The 27,942-nt window shown below is 45.1% G+C and overlaps 2 protein-coding genes across 3 annotated transcripts in view; one reads left to right on the forward strand and one right to left on the reverse strand.

Annotated features, from left to right (window-relative positions):
- The first annotated feature begins 85 nt into the window (after positions 1 to 85).
- On the forward strand, positions 86 to 27,852 carry LOC129735698 (heat shock factor protein 5-like). Of its 2 annotated transcripts, XR_008731525.1 has the most exons (5): positions 86 to 302; positions 3,545 to 3,701; positions 8,680 to 9,198; positions 23,722 to 23,832; positions 27,020 to 27,852. XR_008731525.1 is itself a non-coding variant. In XM_055705841.1 (4 exons), the coding sequence occupies exons 2-4, from the start codon at positions 3,687 to 3,689 to the stop codon at positions 20,021 to 20,023; spliced, it is 555 nt and encodes a 184-aa protein (XP_055561816.1). In that variant the 5' UTR covers positions 86 to 302; positions 3,545 to 3,686; the 3' UTR covers positions 20,024 to 23,210. The 2 variants fall into 2 exon arrangements, 1 of the variants encoding a protein (XP_055561816.1); XM_055705841.1 differs by lacking the exons at positions 23,722 to 23,832; positions 27,020 to 27,852 and adding an exon at positions 20,003 to 23,210.
- Positions 23,839 to 27,942, reverse strand: part of DNAAF11 (dynein axonemal assembly factor 11) — a 28,273-nt gene continuing 24,169 nt past the window's right edge. The window contains exon 10 of the mRNA XM_014281486.3: positions 23,839 to 26,624. Within this exon, the coding sequence (XP_014136961.2) occupies positions 26,583 to 26,624 (42 nt within the window). The 3' untranslated portion in view covers positions 23,839 to 26,582. The remainder of the gene's footprint in view (positions 26,625 to 27,942) is intronic.

Below are 27,942 nucleotides of genomic sequence, written 5' to 3' on the forward strand. Positions count from 1 at the left end.
AACCTCGTGCCGAGCCCCCAGCACTTCACCAGCACAAAGATTAGATCCGACTCCAGTCCCTTCCACAACATGGCAGGAACCACTTGGGTTGCTGCCAGGGCAAGGGGCTTCCCCAGCTTTTCCAGATAAAGGGGCTGCCTTTCCTGTACTCCAGACACTTCCAACAGGAGCCACGTACACCCTCCAGCCTGTGGCTTCTCTTCCGCCACTTCAGCAAGGGACTCAAAGCGTTGCTGCATCCATTGCAAATTGCAGCAGCTCTGCATCTTCAGTGCCGTGCTCACAAGCCTGCTATCCAACAGGTATGAAAAAAATTTCTGCGTTTGCTTTTCAAAAATAGATTTTAAAGTGAGACTTTTAAATATTTTTCTACAATACTCTGCCATGTGTATATCTCAAGTGAGAATTAGAAAGTGTCAAGTCCAAAAGGAAGTTGGACCTTTAAAGCAAAAGGAGTTTCTGTTTGGTATTTGTGTCTTTCCTCCAGATTTTGCGTGTCCCCTGGTGATCTTCTGGATAGCCTTTCTGTTGAGGTTAAAGGGTGAGGAGAAAACTATTTGTCCAAAATTAGTCAGTGTTAGGCTAACTTTCATATTATTTTTTAAAATTAAGCAAAACTTGGACAATGATATTAAAGCACTGAGACCTTGTTAAAAAGTAGTATCCTAGGCCTTGGTCTCATGTTTCCCCAGGTTAAGGTTTTAAACTCAAAGATCAGTCAAAAGTATTGTGTAGAATATTTCATTCTGCTCATACTATTTTTGTATCTTAACTTTTTTTCTTGCTTAGCTTCTTTATGTTGTATTTTCTATGCACTGAAGACTAGAAAGTACAAAAGTCTTGGCTCCTTTCTTTTTTCTAAATTATTTCTGCCACAATTGTCAGTCTCACTTAATCACTCGATTACAAAATAAACCAGTCTCACTTAAGTGTTTTTATTCTTCAGAAGAGGAGTTGCAGCAAAATACTGTTCTTTTCCTTGCCCTTACCTTGAATTGGAAAAATCACATGATAGGGTATTTTCTGGGGAGTGGTCATGTATTTGTTGTGGGTTTGTGGTGTTTTTTTTTAATTTCCCTAAAACTTCTGAAATTCAGAACATAGTGACTCTTGAACAAACTAAAACTCAGTTATTATTCCTTCCTTCTGCCTGCTCCTCCTTTGGCAGCCGCACCTTCACAAAGACAGCTATCTATCCCTGTTTAGAAATCCTACACAGTGAAATCATTACATCTTTTGTGCATGTCTTCTGAGACCTCTGCTGAGAACATTTCAGACAATAATCACTAGTTTCCATAACATCATTTTTGTCAAGGAAGGGTTCTGAGGAGCTGGGCATTTCTTGTAGACACACTTAAATGTTTTAAGAGACAGGCAACTTCTGCCACGTGCCCCTTGCCTTGTGCTCCTTATGCAGAGATTACTGTGGTGGCCAGAGTGTGGAGCCTGCCTTACCAGCTGCTAACTATCAAGTCTTCTCCCAGGAGCAGGTGTCCTGAGAGTCATAGAATGGTTTGGGTTGGAAGGGACCTTAAAGATCAGCAAGGTCCCACCCCCCTGCCGTGGGCAGGGACACCTTCTATTAGACCAGGTAGCTCCAAGCCTCATCCAGAATACTTGCTTAATTAAGGTGGGAGGTGGGAGGTGGTCCCCGCTTTGCGTTTCTATTGGTTACAGAGCATAGGCTGAAACTCATCATGATGAATTGTAGTTGTCTCTGTCTCAGCTAAGGCCCCAGCCCTCTCCCGTAGTCAAGGGAAGGAAAGGGGCGTCTCGGGTGCGATTTCACGTAGCTCGGTTTAGAGTTTGTCTTGGGGTAAGATTACTGGTGTCCTGGAAGTGCCTGTTTTGAAGTACTGCCTGTAGGGGAGCTGAGGGAGACCAGCGTAGATTTAGACATGAATATGGAGATCTCTCCCTGGATGATGCTCGTTGCTCTCACTGGATTTGTAGAAGTTTAAAGGATAACTTGGCTATGTTGCTCAGGTAGAATCTTCTGGGGTGGGAGGTGGGTGTGAGAACACGGTGAAAGCATGCCAAAATTTGCAAGGTGTAATCAGAACTAAAATACAGAAGCTTATGGAATCTGAGGCGTTTAAAAACTCTGGTGAATTAATTAGCATTTCTGAGAATGTGACATTTCACTGGAGTATGATAAATCTTTTAATTTTCACTGTCACTCTAGGACTGTCTCAGCAGTTTTACTTCTGTGCCTGTGTATCTCTTAATCTCTCCGCTATCCTTTCTTCTGTGTATTATAACATACAGAATGCTGAAAGCGTGTTTCTTCATATGTCCACATGAAAAAGTCTGGTTTCCTTCATCATGAGAGCACAGCAGCAAGATTAGTTTGTTTGGAAAGTGATAGTTAACCTTAAAAGATGTATTTAATAAGTGAGAGGACTAAAGCAGGCATCCTCAAACTACGGCCTGTGGGCCAGATATGCGCCCCCAGGGTCCTCAATCCGGCCCCCGGTATTTACAGACCCCCCCGCCAGGGCTTGGGAGGGGAACCAAGCAGCCGCAGATGACTGCCTGCCACTTAATCCATGCGCCGGCCCTCTGTTTAAAAAGTTTGAGGACCCCTGGACTAAGGAATGTATGTTCAATCTTATTCTTGGCTCTTTTCATTTCACTTTTGAAGTCCCATTCAATGAAATCAAAGTAGAACTTTGTCAAAAGATTTCTTTTTATGTGCGTTCAAACTTGTTTGTTAACTTCCGTGACAAAAAGATTTCCCTGGTTTTTCATTATGATTCTTATTGAAAAGTCAGTAAAATAAAATATGCTCATCTAAGTCTTTTTTTCCCCACTAGCATTAGACTATAATTATTTTAAGGATTTAGTTCTGTTTACTTTCAACTATCTGCAAAACCTTTGACAGTAGTAGAATCGCGTCAAAGAAATGCGTTGAAGCTTTATTATTTGAGAGTGTCTAATAATGAAAAATCAGTCATGGAGACCATGTGAGAAATATTAATTATTGGTGCCACCTGTCATTGCAAGTCCAGTCGTGCCTTTCGAACACATCTGTGCCTGTAGGGTTCATTTACATATGAAAACCTTTCTGGTGAGTGGTAGTTTAGGAGTAGTCATGATGTTCTTCGGAATGATACACTCTTGGTTAAGATAATTCATTTTCTTTGTATGTCTTAAAATTCATATGGTCACAAGTGCGTATGTGTATATGAACACCTAGGCTCAGCTATGTGAATACGCTTTCTGTGGTGTATTGTGACAAGAAACTCAAGCAGCCAAATCAAAGAGGTGATATTAAGACACAAAAGACTGTGACTACGAAGTTTCTGCATGTGTGTGTCTGTTTATCAATACAATATATATTTTTAATATATCTGTACATACCTTAAAATAAATATTTTTAAGATTAAGAAATTGGTCTTAAAATGACTTGGGAGGTAACAATAAATTTCTGGAATGTCGTTTACTGTGTGATTATTGAAATGTTTAATCAAAGTAAGCAATAGAACTCTGCACACCAGGCACAAGTCCCGGCAGTCTGATAGCTGTGTTTGAATTCTTGCAGCCACACCGCAGAGCTGTTCAGCAGCAGCCCACACAGATCCTCTGGCTGGCTATGCTGGTCCTGCTGCTTCAGCGTGCACCCACGACAGCTTTCTCCAGGTGAGCGTAGCCTACTGAAAGGAGGTGAAAGCGAAGGAGACTGTATGAATGAACTGCAGGTTTATACACTTGTGAAATTAAGGATATAAATTTGAAAATTGATCTGCTTGATAAAGTGAAAGTGATGTGGTTTACAAATACCTATTTCAAAGAACCACTGAATGTTAAACGGGTAGTTTTGTAATTCAGGTTAGGTTTCAGGGTAGCAGCATAGTGGGTGTCCTCATGAGTGGAGTGGTTTTTTGCTTGACTTCACCAGAATCACTTTTAGTTAATGAACCTGCATTTGTATTGGAAGAATGCTCTTGCCTGGACAAAAAGAGATTCTTTAATATTATGAAAATACTGAGAAGCAGCTCCACTTCTTTGTTCCGGACAGCTTCCTGCAGTCCTGAGTTTCATTTGATGAACGAGAAAAACTAAGGTGACTTTGTGGAATGGGCCCCACCTCAGAGATCTCTTATTAAAGGTAACTCCAGTACTAACTGTAAATGCTTTATGTAATTCTAGTGGAAACTGCGCCTTATTTGGAGGGCCTGGCTTATCAGATATCAGAAGATCTGAAGTAAGAATGCAAGAGCTTCCTTTTCTATTACAGCATAACGCATATACTTTTTTTCCCCCCTCACAGAGGACAAACGAAGCAAGTTATGCTTATGTGTGTTGAAAAAGGGTTGACCTACCCAAGCTTGATCATCCAGTTTCCTGTCTTGCAAATATCAACCTTTGTCTTTTATTTGTGACTTTTTTAAATATAAGCTTATCCAAGATGGGCAGGTTATGGCCTGGATAACACGTTAGTGTAAGGCTATAAATAGCCAACAGCCAGTCATGCCGTCGATACTGTAGTATTTATTTTTCGCACAGTGCATCTTTGTCCTCTCACTTTGATCGTGAGCTGCTTTTTTCATCCAGGACGTGAGGATCCGTCTGAGCGATGGGCAGTCACAATTAAATAGCTTATCTCAGAAGGCTGAGATCCATGGGGTAGTAAATCATTCCAAAGGAGTTGTCAAAGGTGGTGTTGTGGCTAGATCGAAGGATAATATACAGTGTCCGAAGGGTCTAGTAAAAATAAGTTGTTTGGAGAAGCAAGTCCATGGGCAGTGTGTGGAGTCAGAAGAGCTTTAGGCCACTTGCTAGTGGTTGCTTTGTTTCCTGGAAACCCCCAGCAAAAAGCTGCCGAGCATCTGGGCAGACTGCGGGAAGGCGATCCTCTGCGTGAGAAGGCCAAAGGCGAGCAGTGCCCTGTATCAGTTCCACCAGGTCAGTAACCGGCTGTCTCTGAGCAGGGTAACACAACTATCGTACCGCGTGGATCAACGGGACTTCTAGAGATTTCTGAGTCTTAGCATAGCCTAGGTCATTTCTCCTGGAACGTGGTGACAGGCTGTGCAGGTGGTACAGAAGACAGCAGTTTGCCTGCGGTTCTTGCTGAGCTGTGGGGAATAATCAGTTTGCCTTTTGTGTGTTCTGGGGCATATACTTCCCCAAACTTCTGCTGGGGGATGTGGCAAGCTGCAGTATTGAGCATCCTGCCCGGCTGGTGTATTGATCATCCATCAGTAACCACTTGCACAAATCCTCAAAAGCGGTAAAATTCATCAGCCCTGGCTGACTAAGCATTTTTATTGTTCTTCACAAAAAATAGAACTATTGCATGGTGTATTTCCTATCGTTCCACTCAATACCTTCTACCAGTTGCAGGAATTCAGTGCGATGCTGTTGAAGCGTGGTTTGCGGGGTGTTTTAGGCTGTTTGGTCACGCTGTGTGCTGCTAGGTAGGAGTGGCAAAGCCTATACGAAACTGCTGGACCAGTCCCGAAGACAGCGAACCGTATCGGCACACTAGCAGTCAGCAAGCTGGTTACCAGCCCCGTTTCTGTTGGATCCAGACGGTGCTTTGTGGTCTCAGAAGGAAAAGCTGGCACTCTCGGACAAGGAAGCCTAAACCTTGTGCTGTTCTTACTGGGTCTTGCAGAGAGCATCACTTTTAAGTTTAGGAGAGATTTAAGACAGGTGGAGTTTCTGGGTCTTGGGGGCCAGCTGCTGGGCTTGTACAGTACGCACCTGAGCTGCTGAAAGTGTTAGGTGACCCTGACTGGAACACAGGCAGACCAGGCCGGTAACTAACTGGTTGGTTGGCTGCAGTTTGCTCTCCAGAAAAAGCTACAGAGAATTACTGTGTGGAATGGCAAGGGGACATAGGTGGTTATACCCAGACATGGTGGCTGATGATGGTGTATCTCACCAGGTTTCTGAAATCGGGGTTTCAGAGGTTTGTATTACACTCTCATCACGGTTGGTTCAAAACAAGGAGCTCAGGTACAACTTCTTACCCATTTTTCATTTGGGTTCTCTTAAGTGGGGTTTGGATTAGTGTGATGAATCAGTATCCTTGGGTAGGAATGAGTCTTTTGAGAGACCTCCTGCTATCTTCTGCAACAGCAGTGCTGGCAGCTCACAACCATTAGCTCAATACTTCCCCGCTGCTTTATCATAGATGTGAACTGAGGCTACATATTGGATTTCAGCTAATTTTTTTTCCTGCTCCCACCTCCTTTTTTTTTTCTTAATAGCAGCCCTGCTGTTTGATTATTGCTATTACCATGGTTATTAAGCTGTCAGTATTTCCTTGTGGAACTGAAGCAAGAGGTAACAGGAAATGGAAGAAATAAACGTGCAAGAAAAAAGAAGAAAAACTTTCTGACCTTAAAAGCAGTCCTAAGTAGTTTGCTTTTATTTGTAATAAGGAATGATAATCAGCCATGTTATTTCAAAAAGAAATCAAGCCTGAACTAATTCCGATTGCCCAAGCACTCAAGCCAGATTTGTGTAGTCCTAGCGGTCCCTGAAAAGGTGTGGTTGTACTTTAATTCCTGCACACACTATGCTAATCTTATGAGTGAAATGCCCATCTTCTCTTTCACCACTTCTGCTAAGTTAGACCATTTTTCCTCTTGAGCTCAAATGACCAGCAAGCTATTAGTCTTTCAGGCCCTGACTTCTCAATCTTTTATCAGTTTTCCTTGTTTCTTTGCTGCCTCCCCCCCCTCCTCATCTGTCATATCTTCTCCAGGTGAACTAAAAGGATTTAAATTGTACCTTTGCGTGGCCCTTTTTGCCTGTTGGAAATACACATGAGATCCTGTAGTGCATCCAAGAGGACAATATGTGCTGTAACAGCTTCAAGCTGAGGTCCCCTAAGAAGAGACAGAAAAAGATTCAGTATGGGTGGGTTGGTTGGTTGGTTTTTGGCAGGGATGATCTTATTCCTGGACGGTTTGGTAACCCAGATCTTACTTAAAATCCTGACTACTTACGACAGTAAACAAGCAATGCAACAGAAATGAAACACCTTGTTAACACTTTAAAAAAATTGAACTAAAAAAAAATCAGATGAGAGGAATAATGTTTGAACCTATCTCATAAAAACATAAAGGTGGCTTAGCCTTTAATGAAAAGATTTTGCTTAACTTAACCTAAATTTCTCAAATTCCAGGTTTTATTTTCCCCTCCGTTTCCCCCCACCCTCCACAGTTTGTGGCTATCTGCAAACTGGCACATCTACACGAATCCACACTAGGACTTGCCTTCACACACCCAGGAGACAGGATCTCATCTCTTTGTGGTATCTCCATCAGGGAGAGACCAATTCCTTCACTGGCATTTGATCTGATACGGCTTTCCTAGTAGGTGATCCTGTAGCTTCCTGTTCTCTAATTTACTCGTCTCTGGAAGTAGCTTTTCATTAACCATGACCTCAGCTTAAAGGTCTAAGGATAGTCAGGCACTAAGGACTGCTCCTTCATACTGGATCTCTTCCAAAAGAAGGCTGTATTTTAAATAGACCTGAGTTTCTGTTCAACATCATTGTATGACTTGTATTTGTCAGAAGAAATGACCCTTCTAGTGTCCTTTGACTGAGTCACCTCCAGAAGAAGTAGCAGTACAGACACTGGCTGTTAAAATGTCATCTATCATTTCACTTGGGTAGGACTTGCTGCTTTGGAAAAACTTTTTCGTTGTCTTCATTCTGTTTTAAAGGTTATTCGATATATAGGAATGCTACTAAAAAAATCATCACTGGATTGCTGATTGTGTCCTGTCGTCCTGTGATGTCATTACAGTGAAAAATTTTAGTAGTGTTCAGACCTGATCTGTGATGGCAAAGGCAGTCTCTGTAGGTTCTACAAGAAGTGTTTCTGACCTGAAATTCTGTCGGGTTTTTATGCAGATCGATGCAGACTTTGGGTTGTGCCTCTGTGGGACCCTGTCATGACAGGAGAGTCCAGATGTGAGGCTGTGACAGGCAGGGCAGTTTTGCAGTATTTGCTGTCATCGGTATTTGAACTCCCACTCATCCTGGGACTGGGGCGTTCCTGGGGGGCACCCCTTGTGTAGATGTGCCTATGGACAATCACTTGAGGAGGAAAATGGTATTATTGGTTAAGAAGCGGTGAGTTCCTCAAGTTGTGTTGTCCATATGCACATTTACAGCATGTGGACCTTTTTCTTTTGCTTAAAAATGTTGTGGTTTATACTGGGTTTATACACAACAGGAATGCTTGAGTTTCAGAAGGAACTGAAGGCAGGTGGATTTTCTCTCTCATTTTCTATTACGTATGTGGCACGTGAAGAGGGTGGTTCTAGTGTACCCCCACAGGTCCTACTAAGACCAGAAGTCTCTGATTTGAATGCTTGGGTATATTTAACACCTGCGGTGCAAAGGGTGTGCAGACAATGCATCTGCAGGCATACACCAGCTCCTGGTAAGTAACCTTCTCTCCAGGATAGACCATGAACAGAAGAAAGGAAGCGTGCCAAGGGCAAGGTGGTTAATGAAAACCAAGAGAAAGTAGTAGCCTTTTTTTTTCCCTTTTTTTTTTTTTTTTATTTTTTGGTTAAACTTGCTATTTTAACTGAGAATAACAGACAATCTTTCAAGCTTTTGGATAAATGGATAAACAGAATCAGTACACATCCTGTCATGGTAATTTTTTGATACAAAAGTTTGCTGTATTTTGTTTTTCCCAGGATCCTGGGATGCAGTCATCTTACGAAGCTGAATTGATGCCATCTGACTGGCTATGTAATATATCTGAAGAAAACAAGAAGGCAGAAGTCAGTCTTGAAGCCACGTTTCAGGTTGCCGCTGAGGTGCATTCATCATGCAAAGCTGAAAAGGTGGGAGTGGCACCTGTAGAGAGCCAGAGTTCAATCCTGGAGCTTAATGGAAATCAGGCACCGCCTGTTAATAGTTACACACCTTCTTCAACTGAGGAAAGCCAGCTGGAACGTCTCACTCCTCTAACTTTAGACACGTCATTTCTGGTGGCAGAAGATCGAGCACTGAATTTGTCTCCATTACAGCCTTCTGGCATTCTTTGTGCTGCCGATACCACTCTGTCTATAGAAACTGCTGCTGCTGCTAAAATACTACAAGAACTTCTGACCACACAGGAAGCAGATGAAAAACGGAGCGAAGAACCAGATCACCACCCAGCTGAGTTCTCCCTCATGTTTTTTCAGGAAGAATTGTTCAGTCCAGAGCAGGTAAGGGGTAAGGGGAGGTAAACCAACATCTTCTTGAGCTAACTATATTTGATAGTAATGCTAGGGTCTGGACCAATAGCTTTTCAATATTCTTGCCTGCTTAAGAACTGAAGCCTTCTTTAAGCTTTTAATGGACAGTGAAGGGTTTGCTTGGTAAAGCAAATTGGAAAAGAGGATATATATAGGAAAAGATAAAATAAAAAAGAAGACGGAATGAAAAAGTATCCCATGTTCATGAGCATGACACGTGTCAGCCTGTTGGCCAAGTTAGGGTGCTCATTTGCATGGGAAACATGTGTAGTGCAGGTGTATTCGTGGTGATGAAGTGGATGCTTTTTTAGGTTGTAACATACCATCTTTAATCTCCAACAAAGAAGGGTATTTTGAGAATTGCCACCGGAGGCAGAGTTTTGCTTAAATTTAGATAAATGGTTAGATTGTTTCTGATAAATAGTTGTTAAGTTTCTGTTTTCTGTGGAAAGTATAGTTTATTGACATTTGAATGGTATAAAGCATCTTCATTGGTTTATACTTTGTGGTGTACAACAAGTTGTAATTGTACTTCAGTCTACCTGTACCTGGTCTTCCCTGTATGTAAAGTTGTAAGTCTCATGAGGGGTGAGGGGCATTCTAGATGTTACTCTGTTAAGGCAGCAAATGCATGCTCTGCTTTTATTTTGTTTTGTTTTGAAAACAAAGTAATCTCAGGAGATTGACTGCATCTGTTCCTGCTGCATGAGACCTACCTGGCATGTAGGCACTCAAAATTTCATTTTTGTGTGTGCATTGAAGCTACTGTTTTATTGTTCTATCGGTAGCTTGACGCCTTCACTGAAGTTTCTAGATCGGAAATCATCAGCTGGTGCAAACCTCCCGTTGTTGCTTTCAGCATTATAAAGATTAGTCATCTTCCTCTTGGGTATCTTTCTAGAAAGGGGTGTGTATCCTGATCAAGCCTCTGCACAGCTCAAGCCTAGACTAGACCGTTCTGCTCAGTACCGTGTAGGGAAGAGCACATCCCTGCGCTAGTGCATAAAGTTGGCAGCACTCCTTAATTGGTGCCCACTCATTATATTAAGCGTTGACTGCCCTTGAAACGCTGTCAGTTTCGAGAATTTTTGAACTGCATTTTTAGAATGATAGGTTGTCCCTTGTTGAAGGCCTTTGGAGTCCGTGACCCGAACCTCCTTGTCAAGAACTGGGGGATTAAGCGCATGAACCACGTAGTTGTTTGGGAGGGAGGTTTTGTATATTTGTGAGAATCCTGATGTTGGTCCTGGACCGTAACTGGTTAAATAACTGCCCTCATTTTTTGAGCAATTGAAGAGCAATCCAGGGACTGTTTAGCGCAGGGGTCCTCAAACTATGGCCTGCGGGCTGGATACAGCCCTCCAGGGTCCTCAGTCCAGCCCCTGGTATTTACAGACAACCCCCCCGCCCCTCCCCCCCCCCCCCCCCCGTGGGGGCTTGGGAGGGGAAACTAAACAGCTGCAGATGGCTTCCTGCCACTTAATCCACGCGCTGGCCCCGTGTTTAAAAAGTTTGAGGACCCCTGGTTTAGCATTTTGTTTGACAGATTCCCGCTTTCTTTTAGAACTACTCTTTAACTAGTCTCCTCCTCCCAAACTCGGGAGAGGGAAGGTTAACTTAACACCCTGCTTGTCCAGAGCCTGGGGTCATGGCAGGTGCAGAACTCTCCAGAGGAGGCTTCGGTGCCTGTACTCCTCACATCAGGCTCCAGCACAGTTTTCTTCCTCATCCCTGAATCTGGAAGCACTCAGGCTTTCAGCGGCTGTTGGTACCATGTGTTTTAGAGCAAGCTTATGACAAAATAGTGGGCGTGCACAGAAGACCGCTCTGTTCCTCTCTATATGAGCAGAGGGGGAGCAAATTCCCCCACTGTTCATACAAGAGCATCAAAACAGCTCTGCTGGGTCAGATCAAAGGTTTGTCTTGCCCGGTGTCAAGTCTCAAAACAACAGCTGTAACCTGATGTGTAGGGAAGAGCAAGAACAAGGCGCGCAAACAGAGCAGGGCATTCCTGCTTACACATTCCAGCTACTTTCAGCCCGAGGACTTGTGATGATGCTGTGTACTTCATCTTGGGTGTCTGCTCTGTGGACTGAAGTCAGCCCTTGAAACTGTCGGTTTTAGCATACGGGACCTTTTGACCAAGCTGGTACTTTGCTCACGAGCTATTCCTGCATGAAGAGCTTCCTTTTGTGCGTGGCTGTTAGTAGTTTCATGTGATGCTTCCCCATTTCCGTCTCAGAAGGGACATTCAGCTGTCATCCCTGGCTGCTTACTGCATGTCACTTGTGACTTTCCGCATCGCTTATCACAGCCGCCTCAGTAGTCGCCTTTCCTGACTGTACAGCCCTGCTGTAGCTTCCTCTGCGTGGCAGCTGCTCTGCACCTCTGGTTAGCGTTGGATTTGTTCTCAACTTGTTCTAGTACATCCTCTTCTGAAATGAAGAGAACATTTTTACAGTGACACAAAGATGTTTGCTGTTTTGTTTTCTGTTTCGTTCACAGTATTTCCTAGCATTTAATTACTCTTGTGACCAGCACTGAGCCTTGAACTGTCTTCCTCATAGAAGTAACAGTTTAGTAGAAACCTGCTTTATTCTGCTTTCCCTATTTCCTAGAAGACAGCAAATTGAAGTTCTTTACATGAAAAGAGTTAGTACATTCAATAGTTCAGATCCAGCGTTGTCCTCAGCCTCAGTGAATTTCTAGTCCTAGACTTTTATAGGCTTTGGCCTTTAATGGGCATATTTTATTCCACTCCTACTCCTAATGTTTTATTTTCATCTTAAAGTGGAAATAGAACATTTCTGTAATGCTTGATCAAGAGGAATTTGCCTCCGATTTCGTTCAGTCTCCTTGGCAGCATACCTATGTGAAGGCTGAAACGCTTGCTTTCTTTGGGGAAGGTGAATCCAGCAAACCCCGTTCATGCGAGTTGCTAATTTTAGTACCTCAGCTTCCCATCATGGTTCCAGCTGGGTATAGGTATAGTCCAGTCAGTGTCTCATAAGTTGTGTAAGTAGTGAGATGCAGCAGTTTTGGCGTTTTTCAGTAACTGAAGTGAAAAGGCAAAACTTTCACGTCTGTCAGCTTTGGTAGCTTTGCTTGATTCTCTGCCAAACAATGTTTCGGACTCTGAAGCTGCAGAAGTATCAGACCTGAGTGGAGGGTCTGTCCACAGGTGCGGTGAATCCATGGTCAGAAACATGTTCACTTAAAAGACCGAACAATAAAAAAAAGGGATAGCTTGGGAACCAGACTTGTGTGGGCTAGGCTGATGCTGTTAGGATGAAAATGGTATTATTACCTATTACATTAGATTACTGAAGAGTTGGTGTGTGAGATTCTATAAACACAGTGATAAAAAGAAATCTGAAAGGGGTGCTGTGCAGTATGACTGCTCTTCAGTTTCCACACACGCAGCTGTAAGGGTTAAAATTGGACACAGCATTGGAAATACAGGTTCACCAGTGAGGGGGAATGAAATTTCCTCAGTTTGCTGGCCACATTCGTCCCGGTGTAGCCCAAGGTGTCATTAGCCTTACTGGGCACTGCAGCATCCCCAGGTCCTTTGCAGAACTGCTAGTTAGAGTGTCTAGACTTCTTTCACCACGTAGGCTAGTAACAGTTTCTTGATAATGGTGATCCCAATATGCATGTTATTTTCTTTTTCTTTATCAAACACTGCAATTTGGTTTCTACACCCCATGCCTGGTATTGCTCTTCATTATTCTCTTTTTTTTTAAATAATGAAATTTGCAGAATTGTTTCTAGAGCAGTTGTCCTGTGGAATATCCAGTTTAGAATGCTTACTTGAGAAATCTTCCCTTCTCTCACTACTTGATTAAGGCTGCTCACTAATTTTCCTGGAAATTTACTATTATGTAAATGTCACCAGGAATAGTGAGTGACTCATCATCACTCATGAGACTTGGATTCTAGCTGGTGAGGGTAGTGACCTACAGCCTGCCTGCCTTCTTTGTTTTTGTGCCTGGGAAGGAGTTGTGGTTCAGACATCAGACAAAAGGCACTGCTAGCCACGTGTTTTTCACGTGGCCTTGTTAACAGTACTAAAGCAATACATCCAGACAGCACATTTCAAAGTGGAAAAAAAGAAACAGTCAAGTGGCTATCCAGCAAGTGCAGGAGGTGTGTTGGAGGGAACTAGTTCTCCCTGGAGTACTCCATTACTGCATTTGCACAGGCCTTTTTGAATGTTATTATACAACTTTGTTAAGGAATGTATGTGTGTTTCTATTGATATGTATACACATAGCAGGTTATATATTCAACACTGAGTAATGACAGACTCAAGGTGGTGAGCGTGATTTTTGGAAAGACTATCTTATTACCAAGTGTGACCTCTTGTCTTCTGTAAACTCACACATAATGGTTTTCAAAAGTTTTTTCCCCGTAATAGAAGGAAACATTGCAGGCTCTGAGCAGTCATTCATCTTTAGGTTATTGATGGATAAGATATTTGCAGAAGAGATGACTATTCTAGAACAGGTGATAGTGAGAAAATTTTTCTGTCTAAAGGTAAATTCCAGGTGCTTAACTTTGGGCCTGTACTGCCTCAGTGAAAATGAAACAGAACTTGGTTGTTTGGCCTTTTTTTTTTTTTTTTTTTAAGCTACAGATTTTTGCCACATGATCATGGAAATGTACCAGTTTGCTAAATGGTTGCCCGCAAAATCCATGTGGAGCTGCAGCAGAGGGCTCCGAAAAGCAAGCAACACATTATTACTTAATGTCTTAACGACTGGATGGGGTGGGGTGAGATTTCCAACCAGAAATGTGTGGTTCACGTGTGGTTCTGCATCACACAGCTCTGTCAAGTTGTTTGAGCTAGATCTGTTGTTGTTAATACACGTGCTGGTAACAATGAGCGCGCCTGGATTTCTTCTAGCTTATTTCTTCTAGCTAGTTTGATAACTGAGGGTAAAGCTCAGACTGTGAGGACACATACCCTAACTTTGTGTGTTCTAGTTTTCTGATCTCGTATTTTGCTTAATACGATATTTTGTAAGAGGTTGTTTCAATTTGGCAACCTTAATTCTGAGTTAAAAACACTTACTATGTCAACTATCTAGGCAGTGTTCACCACCTGTTAGATGCCCTTTTGGAGTGGAGAAGAATAGCTTTTATTTTGTTCTATTGGTTTATATTAGTTTTGTTATAAGATAACATTGAGTGATCTTTGGTTTTATTTCTTTTGTTGTTGTGTTGTGTTTTTTTAAGGAGGAATACTAGTGTTAAAAGTGAATCCAGGACATCAGAGACAGAAGAGAGACAATTCACTTCAGGAGCTGAGCCTGTGAACGAATCTGTAGAACAGATAGATTCATCTGTAAAATCTTTCTCCAGGAAAAAACGCGGTTCAGACACAGGCAACTCTCTCGGTAAGAGAGATTCTACGTTTTCTCAGAGATGTCAGCTGGTACTGGCGGGTGGGGTGTCAGATAGTGAGCCATGGAGGTGGAGTCAGTGATGAATAGTGAGCCATGGAGCGGAGCAGGTATGCCAGATAGTGAGCCATGTCAGCCACTACTGGAGGGTGGGGTGCCAGATACTGAGCCATGGCGGCGGGGTGCCAGATATTTAGCCATAGCGGGGGACGTGTGTGCCAGATAGTGAGCCATGTCAGCTGGTACCAGCTGGCGGGGTGCCAGGGAGTTGCCATGGTGGAGTGTGTGTGTGCCAGATAATGAGTCATATCAGCCGGTATCGGCAGGTGAGGTGGCAGATAGTGAGCCATATCGGCTGGGAGGAGTGCCAGATAGTGAGCCATTGAGGGGGTTGTGTGTCTTTGTGTGTATGCCAGATAGTGACACATGGAGGGGGGCAGATGTGCCAGATAGTGATCAAAAGCAACTGGTACCAGCAGATGGGGTGCCAAATAGTGAGCTGTAGGGGGGTTGGGGTGGGTGTGCCAGATAGTGAGCCATTGTTCAGCTGGTACTGGCGGATAGGGTGCCAAATAGTTAGCCATGCCGGTGGGTTGCAAGATAGTGAGCCATAGAGGCGGGAAGGGCTGATGCCAGGTAGTGAGCCAGGGTGGTGGGCAGGTGTCCCACATAGTGTTCCATTAAAGCCGGTACCGGAGGGTGAGGTGCCAGATAGTGAGCCAAAGCTGCAGGGTGTGTGTGCACGTGTGTGCCAGAGAGTGAGCCATGTTAACCGGTACCAGTGAGTGGGGTGCCAGATAGTGAGCCATGGTGGAGGGGTGTTGGGGGATGCAAGATAGGCAGGCATCGAGGAGGGTGTTTGTGCTATATAATGAGCCATGGCAGACAGTACTGGTGAGTGAGGTGCCAGATAGTGAGACATGGTGGGGGGGTCAGTGATGAATAGTGAGCCATGGAGTGGCGCGGGTGTGCCAGATAGTGAGCCATGGAAGCAACGGGGAGGGAGGGGGTGCCAGATAGTGTGTCATGGGTGTGTATTAGGGGTGTGTGTGTGCCAGATAGTGAGCCATGTCCGGGCTCATGGGTGCCAGATAGCCATGGTGGGAGAGGTGCCAGATAGTGAGCCATAGCAGGCAGTACCAGTGGTTGTGTTGCCAGACAGTGAGCCATACTGGCGGGCTGACAGATAGTGACCCATGACGGTGGCATGGTGCCAAATAGTGAGCCACAGAGATGCCAGATATTGAAGTATAGATGGGATGCAGGAACCAGATAGTTAGCCATGGACTTTGGGGGTGCTGAATAGTGATCCATAGTGGGGGGCAGGTGTGCAAGATGGTGAGTCATGGAGGGGGATGGGTGTGCCATATAGTGGGCCATGTCAGCTGCTACCGATGGGTGGGGTGCCAGATAGTGAGCCGTGTGTGTGTGTGTGTGTGCGCCAGATAGTGATCCATGGCTGGGGGCTGGTGTGCCAGACAGTAAGCCATGTTGTGGGGTGGGTGTGCCAGATAGTGAACCATAGAAGCTGGTACTGGCAGGTGGGGTGCCAGATAGTGAGCCATACTGGCGAGGGAGATGGTGGTGGTGCCAGATATTGTACCATGGGTGTATGTGCGGGTGGGGGTGTATGTAACAGGTGGTGAACTATGGCCATTGGCAGGGGTGCCAAATAGTGAGCCATTGTGTGGTGCAGGTGTGGCAGATACTGAGCCAGCGTGGGTTTGGGGTGTGTGTTTGTGCCAGGTAGTGAGGAATGGCAGGGGGTGAGTGTGCCAGGTAGTGAATTGTAGAGAAATGAAGGCTGTGGGTTGATTAACGCTGATAATCTGCAGCCGTGGCCTTGCCTGGAAGGCAGCAGGTTGATTGACATGGATGATGAGCAGCTGTAGCTCGTTCGCTAAGTATTTAAATAGCCCTGAGGCGTGTGGGGGGGGAGGGGAGGGGACTGGTGTGGTGGAGTGGCCTAGCCACAAGGTTGCCTGCCGTTGCTACACATGTGGGCAAGAAGGTCACCTAAAGAAGGACTGTCCAAAGAGATTGAGGCCAGGAAGGGCTGATGGCTCTGGTTTGGTATGCGGTCGATGTAACAAACCGGGGCATTTTGCAAAATACTCTAGATCTAAATTTAGCAGTCAAGGACAGTTACCTGCAGGTGGCAACAGAAAGCAGGGAAATGGGGGAGGAACACGGGGAGGGACCGCATGATGATGCAAATGAATCCTCCACAGCAATTCCAGGCTTATGCAGCCAACTCACAGCCCAGACTTCAGGGAGCGTCGGATTGGATGTTACCACAGCAACCACCATCAAAACAGAGGATGATATTAGGTCCCACCGAATGCTGTGGGATCCATCGGCAATAAATTGAGTGTGCTGTTGCTTGGACATTCTAGTGTAACTTTGCAAGGGTTGTTTGTCTTACCAGGAGTCATTGATGCTGATTATATGGGTCAGATTCAAGCGATGGTGTGGACCTCCTCCCCCCACGTCAGTTCCTGAAGGGAGTTGGATTGCACAATCAATTCCTTTCCGGGTGCAAGTTAATTATGCCCATGACAAAGTCCGGGGCAAAGAAGGGTTCGGTTTGACAGGAACACCACAAATTTTCTGGACTCAGAGTGTACAAAATGCTCGCCAATTCTAACCTGTAAAATCACCTTTGCCAAAGGGACCCCTCTGGCAATACGGGTGACTGGAATGATTGACATGGGAGCAGATGTAACTGGTACATCTGCACACATCTGGCCTTGCACTTGGCCCGTCTGCTCAGCAGGTTCCATATTGGTGGGAGTGGGTGGTGTGACAGTGTCCAAAGTCAATGTATGGTGCAAGCTCAAAATCCTGAGGGCCAGACAGCAACGATCTGTCCCTACGTGCTTGATGTCCCTCTGAATTTGTGGGGACAGGACATTTTGGGACAATGGGGGTTATTATTGGTACCCAGAAGGATTTTTAATAGGGGCCACTGATGGAGGGTGTACAAAGAGCTACCCTGCCTTTGACTTGGCAGATACCCCTCTTTGGGTGGAACAGTGGGCCCTTCCTGAGGAAAAATGTGTAGCCCTCCAACTAATTAGTAGAAGAACAATTAGCACAAGGACACCTAGAACCTTCCCATAGTCCTTGGAATACCCCTGTGTTTGTGATAAAAAAGAAATCTGGCAAATGGCATGTGTTAAAAGATTTAAGGAAAGTAAAAGGTGTAATGGAGGGAATGGGAGCCCTGCAATCAGATGTGCCTTCCCCGATGATGATCCCACGAAACTGGGACATTTTGGTAATTGATTTAAAAGATTGTTTTTTCAATATTCCTTTACATGAAGCTGATAAATGTAAATTTGCTTTTTCAACACCTAGCAGAAACAATATGACTCCTTGTAAGCAATACCAATGGATGGTGTTCTGCAGGGTATGGAAAGCAGTCCTACTGTATGTCAATGGTATGTAGCAAAGGCATTGTCACCTGTATGGGAACAATTTCCACAAGTGCATCGCTATCATTATATGGGTGATATTCTTGTACCAGCTGCAAATAAGGCTGAACTTCAACAAGTGTATCCAGTTTTGCAGCAGTCGTTGGTCACCTTTAGGCTATGTGTAGCATCAGAAAAGATTCAGCAACAAGCCCTGTGGAAATACTTGGGAGTTAAAGTGCTGGATCAAACACTTGAGCCACAGTATCCAGCTCCGAGTAAATGTCAGAACCCTAAAGGATTTGCAAAAATTATTAGGGGCCACAAACTGGGTAAGGCCATACTTGGGCCTTACAACAGAACAATTGAAACCACCCTTTGGTCTGTTGAAGGGTGACACTGATTTAATGTCTCCCCAATCACTAACTAAGGAAGCCAGCTTAGCCCTAGAGAGGGTGGCCAATGGTCTGCAACAAAAAAAAGAGTACACAGTGTAAACTTAGAAACTCTGATAAGTTTATATGTTGTCATTGTTAACTGTCTTCCCATGGGATTGTTGGGTCAATGGAATGAGGGCTGGCAGGATCCACCACATGTCTTAGAGTGGTTATTTTTATCTGTACAACCATGGAAGACAGTGAGCACTCAGACTGAACTAGTACCAAAAATCATCACCAAAGGACGTACACAGTGCGTTTCAGCTCACGGGCCAAGATCCCAATCACCTGATAATTCCCATTGAATGTGCTGGTGTTTGGCAAACAGTTTACTGTTTCAGTTAGCTCTGGAAGGATTTAAGGGACAAATATCCTATCATCTTCCCAGTCATAAGTTGTTACAAACTTAGTTGGACATACAAATACTTCAAAAGCCACCGGTAGCAGATAGCCCAGTGCAAGGCCCTACGGTCTTTACAGATGATTTGGGGAAATTGGGAAAGGCAGTGGTCACTTGGTATGATGGGAAGCAATGGCAAGAATTGATACACTTGACACAGGGGTCACCTCAGTTGGTTGAACTTAGTGCTGTCCTTGTTGCCTTTAAAACACTTGCTCAGTGTGCTGTAAACATTGTTACAGACTCTGCTTATGTTGCGGATGTTGCGTGACACATTGACCGTGTGCTGCTTAAGGAGGTAAATTCAGAATGACTTTTTAAATTAAAAAAATTATGGGTAACAGTAAACCAGTGTACTCATAGATATTACATTCAGTACGTCTGCAGTCACACTGGATTGCCAGGATTCATCTGTGAAGGGAATGCCCGTGCTGATGCTCTTGCAGCTCCCGCTTGGACTCCTCCAGTGCCTGATCTGATATGACAGGTCCTCACGTCTCATCAATTTTTTTATCAGGGGGCTTGGGCACTGGTCTGTCAATTTTAAAATATCTTTTATGGATGCAAAATCCATCATCACCACTTGTCCAGAGTGTCAGTGATTGAGTCCCAGACTGACGTTTCCACAAAGGGTCAATCCACATGGATATCAGTCCTTGGATCTGTGGCAATCTGACGTCACACACGTGCCTTCTTTTGGTCATTCACAGTATGTTCATGTCTCTGTTGATACCATCTCAAAAGTTGTGCGAACATTGGCCCATACTGGGGAGAAGTCTCTGGATGGCTTTTCACATCTTTGACAGGCTTGGGCTGCTTTGGGGTTTCTGAAGCATCTCAAGACAGACAATGGACCAGCATATTCATCTGCACGCATGGCCAAGTTCCTTGCCTCTTGGGGGGTGGAACATGTTACTGGCATCTCACATTCCCCAACTCATCAAGCCATTGTGGAATATGTTCATCATACTTCAAAGCTACTTCTTGAAAAACAAAAAGGGAGAATGGGTTCTGAGACTATGCATGCTCTTCTGTGGAAAGCTGCGTATTTAATTGACTGTGCTGACCAGAAAAGACTGTCCTGTGATTATCTCACATTTCTTGTCTTTGCAGGGAGGAGATCTTCTTATCTGAGCAAAGGTCTTAATGAGAGACCTACTGTCATGATCCACTCAGTGGACTGGTGATGGTTCATTTACTATGATCTCAAAGCACAAAAAATCAAGGCGACCATGCCAAGAGGTCATGGTTTGATCAAACAGCACAACTTTATTGTTTTTCCATAAAGCTGCATGTGATAGAGTAACAGGAAGGGAAGGAAAGGTAAAGTAAAAAGAAAAGGAAAGAGGATTATAGCTACCACCACAGGTCCAAGGTGTGCCTATGGTCCCAGATCTAGGCAGCATCCCGCCAGTCCTGATCGTTGGGATCCTTGGTGGGGAAGATCTCCAAAGTTCAGTTGCTAAGGAGTCATCCTTTATGCCAAGCAACACACCTTGCTGCTCCTCCGGCCCATGGACTGTTGCCAGTCTCCACCTTCTCAAGCAAGGTTACCAGCATGTCTAAAGAGGGGTGCCTGAGGTGTGGTTTGCCTTAGAGGCAGGTGGCTTCAGACCAGGAGGTGTGGTTTTGTATTATAATGAAGGAAATTCACCTGGAGTTCAAGTTTTCTGGTTCATTTCTGTGACAACAGTTGTGATCCATCTTCTGGACAGCTGTTATGCGGCCTTACTGTATCAGGGACCAGCAGAGCACTCCTCGTACCGTGCAGTTCTCCTTCCCAGGGTCTCTGGGTCTCGGTGTCCATAAGGACCGCACTCCATCTCCAGGTCTCTGTTAGCAATGTTGAGACAATATCATTCTCTTTGGACCTACTCTTACAGACCCCCGGGACCATTGCAGCTCAGGACTGGGACCCCTGGGACCGGGACCCCTGCGGCTCAGGACTGGAATTAGGAGCGGGACCACCAGGACCAGAAATTTGACCCCGGGACAGGGATCCCCAGGAGCTGGACCCCCTGGGCCTGGGATGAGCCCAGGACTGGGACCCCCATGGCTCGGCACTGGGACTTTGACCCCAGGGACTGGGACCCCCGGGTCTTGGGACGAGACTGTGACTGAGACCCCCAGACTGGGACTCCCACAGCTTGGGACTGGGAGCAGGACCCCCAGGATGGGGAACCCCACAGCTACGGACCAGGAATGGGACCCCTGGGACTGGGACCCCTGCGGCTCGGGACCAGGAGAGGGACCCCTGCAATGGGGACCCCTGGGACCCCCTGGGACGGGACCAGGAGTGGGACCCCATGGCCTGGGATGAGACCGGGACCAGGACCCCTGGCACAGGGACCCCTGCAGCTCAGGACGAGACCATGACTGGGACCCCTGGGACCAGGACACCTGGGTCTTGGAATGAGACTGCGACTGGGATGACCAGGATCTCTGGGACCCCTGTGGCTCGGGACTGCGGCCAAGATGCCTGGGACCAGCACCCCCACGGCTCGGGATGAGACCACGACTGGGACCCCCATGGCTCGGGATGAAATCGGGACCGGGATCCCCAAGGCTCAGGACTGGGAGTGGGACCCTGACTGCACAGGACCGGGACCTCTGGGGCTCAGGATGAGACTGGGACCGTCGTGGCTCAGGACTGGGACTCCTGGGACCAGGACCCCCGCAGTTTGGGACCGGTATTGGGACGAGGACTGGGACACCTGTGGCTCGGGACCGGGACGGGGACCCGCGGGACCCAGAATGGGATGGGGACTGCTACCAGCAAGGCTCTTCCCCGCGACTGGACCGGGAAAGGGACCGAGACCCCCGCGGCTCAGCCCATGGATGGGGACAGGGACTGGGACTGGGACCAGAATCGGGATCCCCGTGGCTCGGGAGTGGGACAGTGACCGGGACCCCCGCAGGTCTGCCCCAGGACTGGGACCAGGACTCTTACGACTTGGTCTTGGGACTGGGTCCGGGACCAGGACCCCCTTGGCTCTGCCCTGGCACCAGGACAGGGACCCCCACGGTTCTGCTTGAGGATCGGGACCGGTACCGGGACAGGGACCCCTGCGGCTCAGGACCGGGACTGTGACCAGGATCAAGACCCCTGCGGCTCAGGACCGGGACAGTGACTGGGACCCCTGCAGCTCTGCCCCGGGACCGGGACTCCCGCAGCTTGGGCTCAGGACTGGGTCCAGGACTTGGACCTGGACTGGGACCCCCGCAGCTTGCTCCAGGACCGGGACGGGGACCCCCTCGGCTCTGCCCCAGCACCAAGACTGAAACTGGGACCGGGACCCCCATGGTTCTGCTCAGGGTTTGGGACCGGTACTGGTACTGGGACGGGGACCCCTGTGGCTCGGGACTGTGACTGGGACCGGGACCCCTATGATCGAGACCTTTGTGTATTGGAACCAGGACCCTTGCGGCTCATTACTGGGATTGGGACCGGGACCCCTGTGGCTCGGGATGCAGATTGGGACCGAGACAGAGACCCCCGTGGCTTGGGACTGGGACAGGACCAGGACCGTGACCCCTGCAGCTTGGGACCAGGACGGGGATCGGAACTGGGACCCGGACCGGGACCCCCATGATCAAGGCCCCCACGGCCCGGGACCAGGATCCCCATGGCTTGGGACCAGGATCAGGAGCAGAAGCGGGACCAGCATCCCGGCAGCTTGGGACAGGGGATCCCTGTGGCTCGAGACCAGGACCAGGATCCCCATGATTGAGACCCCAGCGGATAGGGACCAGGACCAGGATTCCCGTAGTTTGGGACCAGGACACCCGCAGCTTGGGACTGGGATCGGGATGGGGACCGGGATGAAGATCAGGACTGGGACCACTGGGGCTGGGATTGGCTCTGGGTCCTCCGCGGGTTGGGACCTGGATGGGGACCGGGACCAGGACTCCCGTGGGTCGGGACCAGGACCCCCACAGATCGGGATCGGGACTAGAACACCCGTGGCTCTGGCCCTCCTCCCCTCTCCCTCCCCTTTCCTCTCTCCTCTCCTCCTTTCTGCTCTTTTTCTCATCCTGTCCCCTTACCCTTCCCCCACCACTCCACTCCTCTCCTCGCCTCTGAACAATTCTGCCTTCCCCTCCCCTCCTCTCCACTCTCCCCTGGAGAGGAGAGGGGAGGGTTGGGGAGGGGAGAGAAGGAGAGGAAATGAGTTCTCCAAGGAAAGGAAATGAATGCTTGTTCATCACTGTGAAAATGTAAAGTATAAAGGCAGTTTTGTTGATGAGTCTTATGATGACATGCTTACGAGAAAAAAGTTGGAATTAAATCCAATACAGTGATTAAAAACATCAAAGTTTTCTTGGCCCCAAGTTTAATATAACTTACAGGAAATATTATATATTTGATGTCTCTCCCAGCTAGTGCAATCTGGCTGACACTGAATAACTTGTTCAAAGGCATTTATGGGTGAACATCCCAGCAGCATATGATTGTCTTTTGTTTCCCCCTTCAGGATCCAGATTAAAACAACAAAACAAACACACCCCCACCCTTCAAAAAAACCCATCAAAGTACCAACTGAAAAAAAAAAAGCACCACAGATTACATACTACGACTAAGAAATTCTTCCAGTAGAATGTAAGTCAGATTTCTAACCTAATGCGTTACATTGTATTTTGTATAACACCTGCTGTTTTAGTCAACCACTGCAATCTTACTTAGATACAAGGATAAAGACATTTAACAGCAGTCAGATTTGCAGTGCTTGAACTACTTAAATAGAAATCAACTCCTTATGTTCCTTATTTCATTATAAAAGATGTGTATAGACCAGAACTCGCTGATCTGTTTTTAATTCTGCTTTGTCAAGAACCACAGAGGGTTCTAAGGAAAGCTATGCTCTTAATCCACAAGTTGCCAACTCTTTTGCTGTTTGGCGGAATCTATTTGGAAGAAAGATAATATCAGTTATCTCATGAAGGTAGGTCTATATTTCTCCTGGAAAAAATTTAAGAATTTTTCAAACTGATTTCTTTTAATATATCTGAACCTTTAGCTGTAATTCTGTGGGAAAGAACCATTCCTTTTGCAAAGTAGAATCATAGAATAGAATCATAGAATAGTTTGGGTTGGAAGGGACCTTTAAAGGTCATCTAGTCCCAACCCACCTGCAAAGAGCAGGGACATCTTCACTAGATCAGGTTGCTCAGAGCTCTGTCCAGCCTGACCTTGAATGTTTCCAGGGATGGGGCATCTACCACCTCTCTGGGCAACTTGTTCCCATGTTTCACCACCTGCGTCATAAAGAATTTCTTCTTTATATCCAGTCTCAATCTACCCTTTGTCAGGTTAAAACCATTACCCCTTGTCCTATCGTTACAGGCCCTATTAAAAAGGTCTGTTTCCTTCTTCCTTATAAGCTCTCTTTTAGTATGAAAGGTCACAATAAGATCTCCTTGGAGCCTTCTCTTTCCAGGCTGAGCAACCCCAGCTCTCTCAGCCTTTCCTCATAGGGAAGGTATTGTATCCCTCCGATGATTTTTGTCCTCTGGGCCTGCTCCAACAGCTTCATGTCTTTCCTGTACTGAGGACTCCAGAGCTGGATGCAGTACTCTAGGTGGGCTATCACCAGAGGGGAGTAGAGGGTGAGAATCACCACGCTCAGCTTTTGATGCAGCCCAGGATCTGGTTGTCTTTCTGGGCTGCAGTCACACACTACCAGGTCATGCCGAGATTTTCATCCACCTGTACCCCCATGTCCTTCTCTGCAGGGTTGCTCTCAATCCTTTCATCTCCCAATGCCTGTATTGATACCAGGGGTTGCCCTGAGCCATGTGCAGGACCATGCACTTGGCCTTGTTGAACTTCATGAGGTTTGCACAGGCCCGCCTCTCAAGCTTGTCCAGGTCCCTCTGGACGGCATCCCTTCTCTCCAGCATGTCATCTGCACCACTCAGCTTGGTGTGTCATTGCCAAACTAGCTGAGGGTGCACTTGATCCCACTATGTCAATGATGAAGATATTAAACAGTACTGGGACCAGTACAGAGGGCAGCACTTGTCACTGACCTCTATCCGCACACTGAGCCATTAACTACTACCCCTGGATGTGACCATCTAGCCAATTCCTTACCCACCAAAGAGTTCACCCATCAAAGCCATCTCTCTCTAATTTAGAGAGAAGAATGTTGCGGGGCACAGTGGCAAAGGCCTTACAGAAGTCCAGATAGACAACAACCTTAGCATTTCCCTTGTCCACTGATGTACTCACTCCATCATAGAAGGCCACTAGGTTGGTCAGCCAGCTAGGCTTGCCCTTGGTGAAGCCATGCCAGCTGTCTCAAATCACCTCCCTGTGCTCCATGTGCCTTAGCACAGCTTCTAGGAGAATCTGTTCCATGATCTTCCCAGGCACAGCAGTAAGTCTGACAGGTTTGTAGTACCCAGGGTCCTCCTTTCTAAAACCTTTTAAGAATGAGTGCAATGTTTCCCTTTTTCCAGTCATGGGGATTTCACCTGACTGCTATGACTTTTCAAATATCATGGAGATTAAGCATCCAATGTTTGCTTTGAACCTTTTAAAAATATTTGAAATACTCAGTAATCAAGACGGTGCACTGGTACAATTACTGTTGTCTAAGCAAAGGGTGCAGTGCTTGTGGCTCATTAGGAATCCAACAAGTTCTTAGAGTTGCCCTATCATGTCCTCCTCATCATGCAGGTTGTTCAAGAAAAGAAGTCATGACTGACATTTATAAAAATTAAGATTATTAAAATTAGTATTTTTAAAATAAGAAATAAAGCACAGAATTAATGACAACTGACTCCTGCAGAGCCATTTTGCCAGTGTTCTAAATATTGAGACCAAGAATGCACACAATCCATAATGCTATATTTTCACTAACATTACATCAACATTCACCACAATGAAATCAAACACAGAAACAAATGCAGCACTTGAAATATAAACAGAGAAAAATAAACAAACTTTATTGTTACTACATTGGTATAAATACCATTGACTATTGCAAGAGGAAAAGGAAAGATTAAAAGATACATCACAGTATTTGTATTTAGGCCAAGTGTCCATCAGCCCTAGTGTCTATCTACCACAATAGCTAGTAACACTAAGACTAAAAACAAAAAATAACGCATCACTAATATTTGTTTGCTTCTGGCAATCATTAACTACAAGATTTCAAGAACTGGAGTTTACATCACTTTTAATAGACTGGATATATGTTATAAAACCTCACAGAATTTCCTTTTGAACCTATTTATTAGTGCAGCAGCTCAACCTATATACAAGCAAGAAAACACATTCATGAGAGATTTTCAAAATCATTGCTTTCTAAATGGTTTTCAGACTTGGGTTACATAGGAAGGAGCTCTACAGAGGCAATTCTCAGTAGGTGATTTAGTTTTAGTATATACCAGTTTAATAATATGAATGAGCTGACGGAACAAAACTGATGGGCAGAAGTAAGTGCTTTTTTGGCTTTGCTGTTGGAGCAGACCACTTGATAAACGGCACCAGACAGGCTATTAGTCTAAAGATTTTAGACATAGTTTTTCTCTACACAAAGCAATAATTTCATGCTTTCAACAATAACATAATAAGAAGCATATATTCTGGGAGATGAATAACACACAGACAAAAAGTAAAACTAATGCAGAAGAAAAAAGGAATTACCTTCTTGTATTTTTTTCCAGTGTATTGTAGTTAGAATGTTTAAGTTGAGACTTTTTGCTTATCCAAGATTACTTCTTTAGCCTAAAATAAAAATAGGCAGAAAAATAATTCTCATAAAAGCTGATATTTATGCTCACCAGCATTTAAATAATCTCTCAAAAATGGAAAAATTAAGTGGGTCTAAATACATTTTCTCTTGTGATATTTACCCTTTCTGTTAGATTTTAACACTCTTCACTCAGCTTGAAACACATACATAAAACAATGTTAACCCAATGAACTGAATGAAATTATATTAAAATATATACGTGTGTGTATATATATATATATACACACACGTATAATATTTAAATATATACATACATTTCTATTTAAACATATGCTGTCATGTTTAGTACCATGTTAATAATGGACATTACTGATTTTCTTCATAGCTAATTAACTGGTTCATGATGTGTCTCTCATTTGCATTTCAGTCCTGGTGTCCATGTGCTAAATCAGACATTTTTATTGAAGAATTTGCTGCTGAAGAATATTGAAGAAGACTGGACTTCTCCTCCCTCTTTATATAAGGAACAAGTGACCACAAACTCCCTCAGCTCCTTTGCTAAAGTTCGAAGTCCAAGTGAATTCCCTTTCCCAAAGAAAATACATCCATCGCCATTTTTTGGAAGATGTGTTATTGACAAAAGGGTATCTCAGGGCAAAAGAGTATCTTTTTCCCTTCTTAACAACATCATGGGAGAGGGACCCAGATGACAGAAATAAACTATACTAAATAGTTCATTTTATCGAGTATTTCTTAGTGCAAATTATTCAAAAGTAGTCTGTTCCAGAAGCCCAATGAATTTAAAGCCTCTGTTCTAAAATCTGGAAGAAGTAAGACAGAGCTTGTAGCTTTTGTCATTTGGTTCTGAAATTCATTGTGAAAAGGCTGATCCCCTCTAATTCTGTATATACTCTGGTGAAAGTAAATCTGTTTCTTTGGACCTTCCCTCTGTTCTCAGGAGGCCCTCTGGTGTTCTGTTCCTTTAACAATATTTCATTCCTTTGATCCCCTTGAGACTAATGTTCCTTACTTTGCCCTCAGAGCATATCATCAACGATGGGAAGGAAATTTGCTGATTTTGCAATCAACAAAAAAGACTTCCTTGAAAAGAAGTGATCCTGGAACTTAGGAAAGGGTTAGAATTTTCCTACTAGAACATCTATTATCCATTACCAAATATTGTTTGATGTAAAAGCTTCCCTGTTCAAAAGATGTCCTCCTACCTCTGTTCAAGAAAATAAATAAATTAAAAAAAAGTGATACTCTGTAATTTTTTTTATTCTTTTTTGAAACACAACTCTATATGCAACAATGGTATGTGAGCTTCACCAAACTGACTGTCCACCTCCC

The sequence above is a fragment of the Falco cherrug genome, chromosome 3 (genome assembly GCF_023634085.1).
Source record: "Falco cherrug isolate bFalChe1 chromosome 3, bFalChe1.pri, whole genome shotgun sequence".
Classification (NCBI taxonomy): Eukaryota; Metazoa; Chordata; class Aves; order Falconiformes; family Falconidae; genus Falco; species Falco cherrug.

What these genes read in the sequence shown, in the direction of transcription:
- LOC129735698 (XM_055705841.1), top strand. An exon ending in AATTGTTCAGTCCAGAGCAG is followed by an intron (nt 9,199 to 20,002) that starts GTAAGGGGTAAG and finishes TTGTCTTTGCAG; the next exon opens with GGAGGAGATCTTCTTATCTG.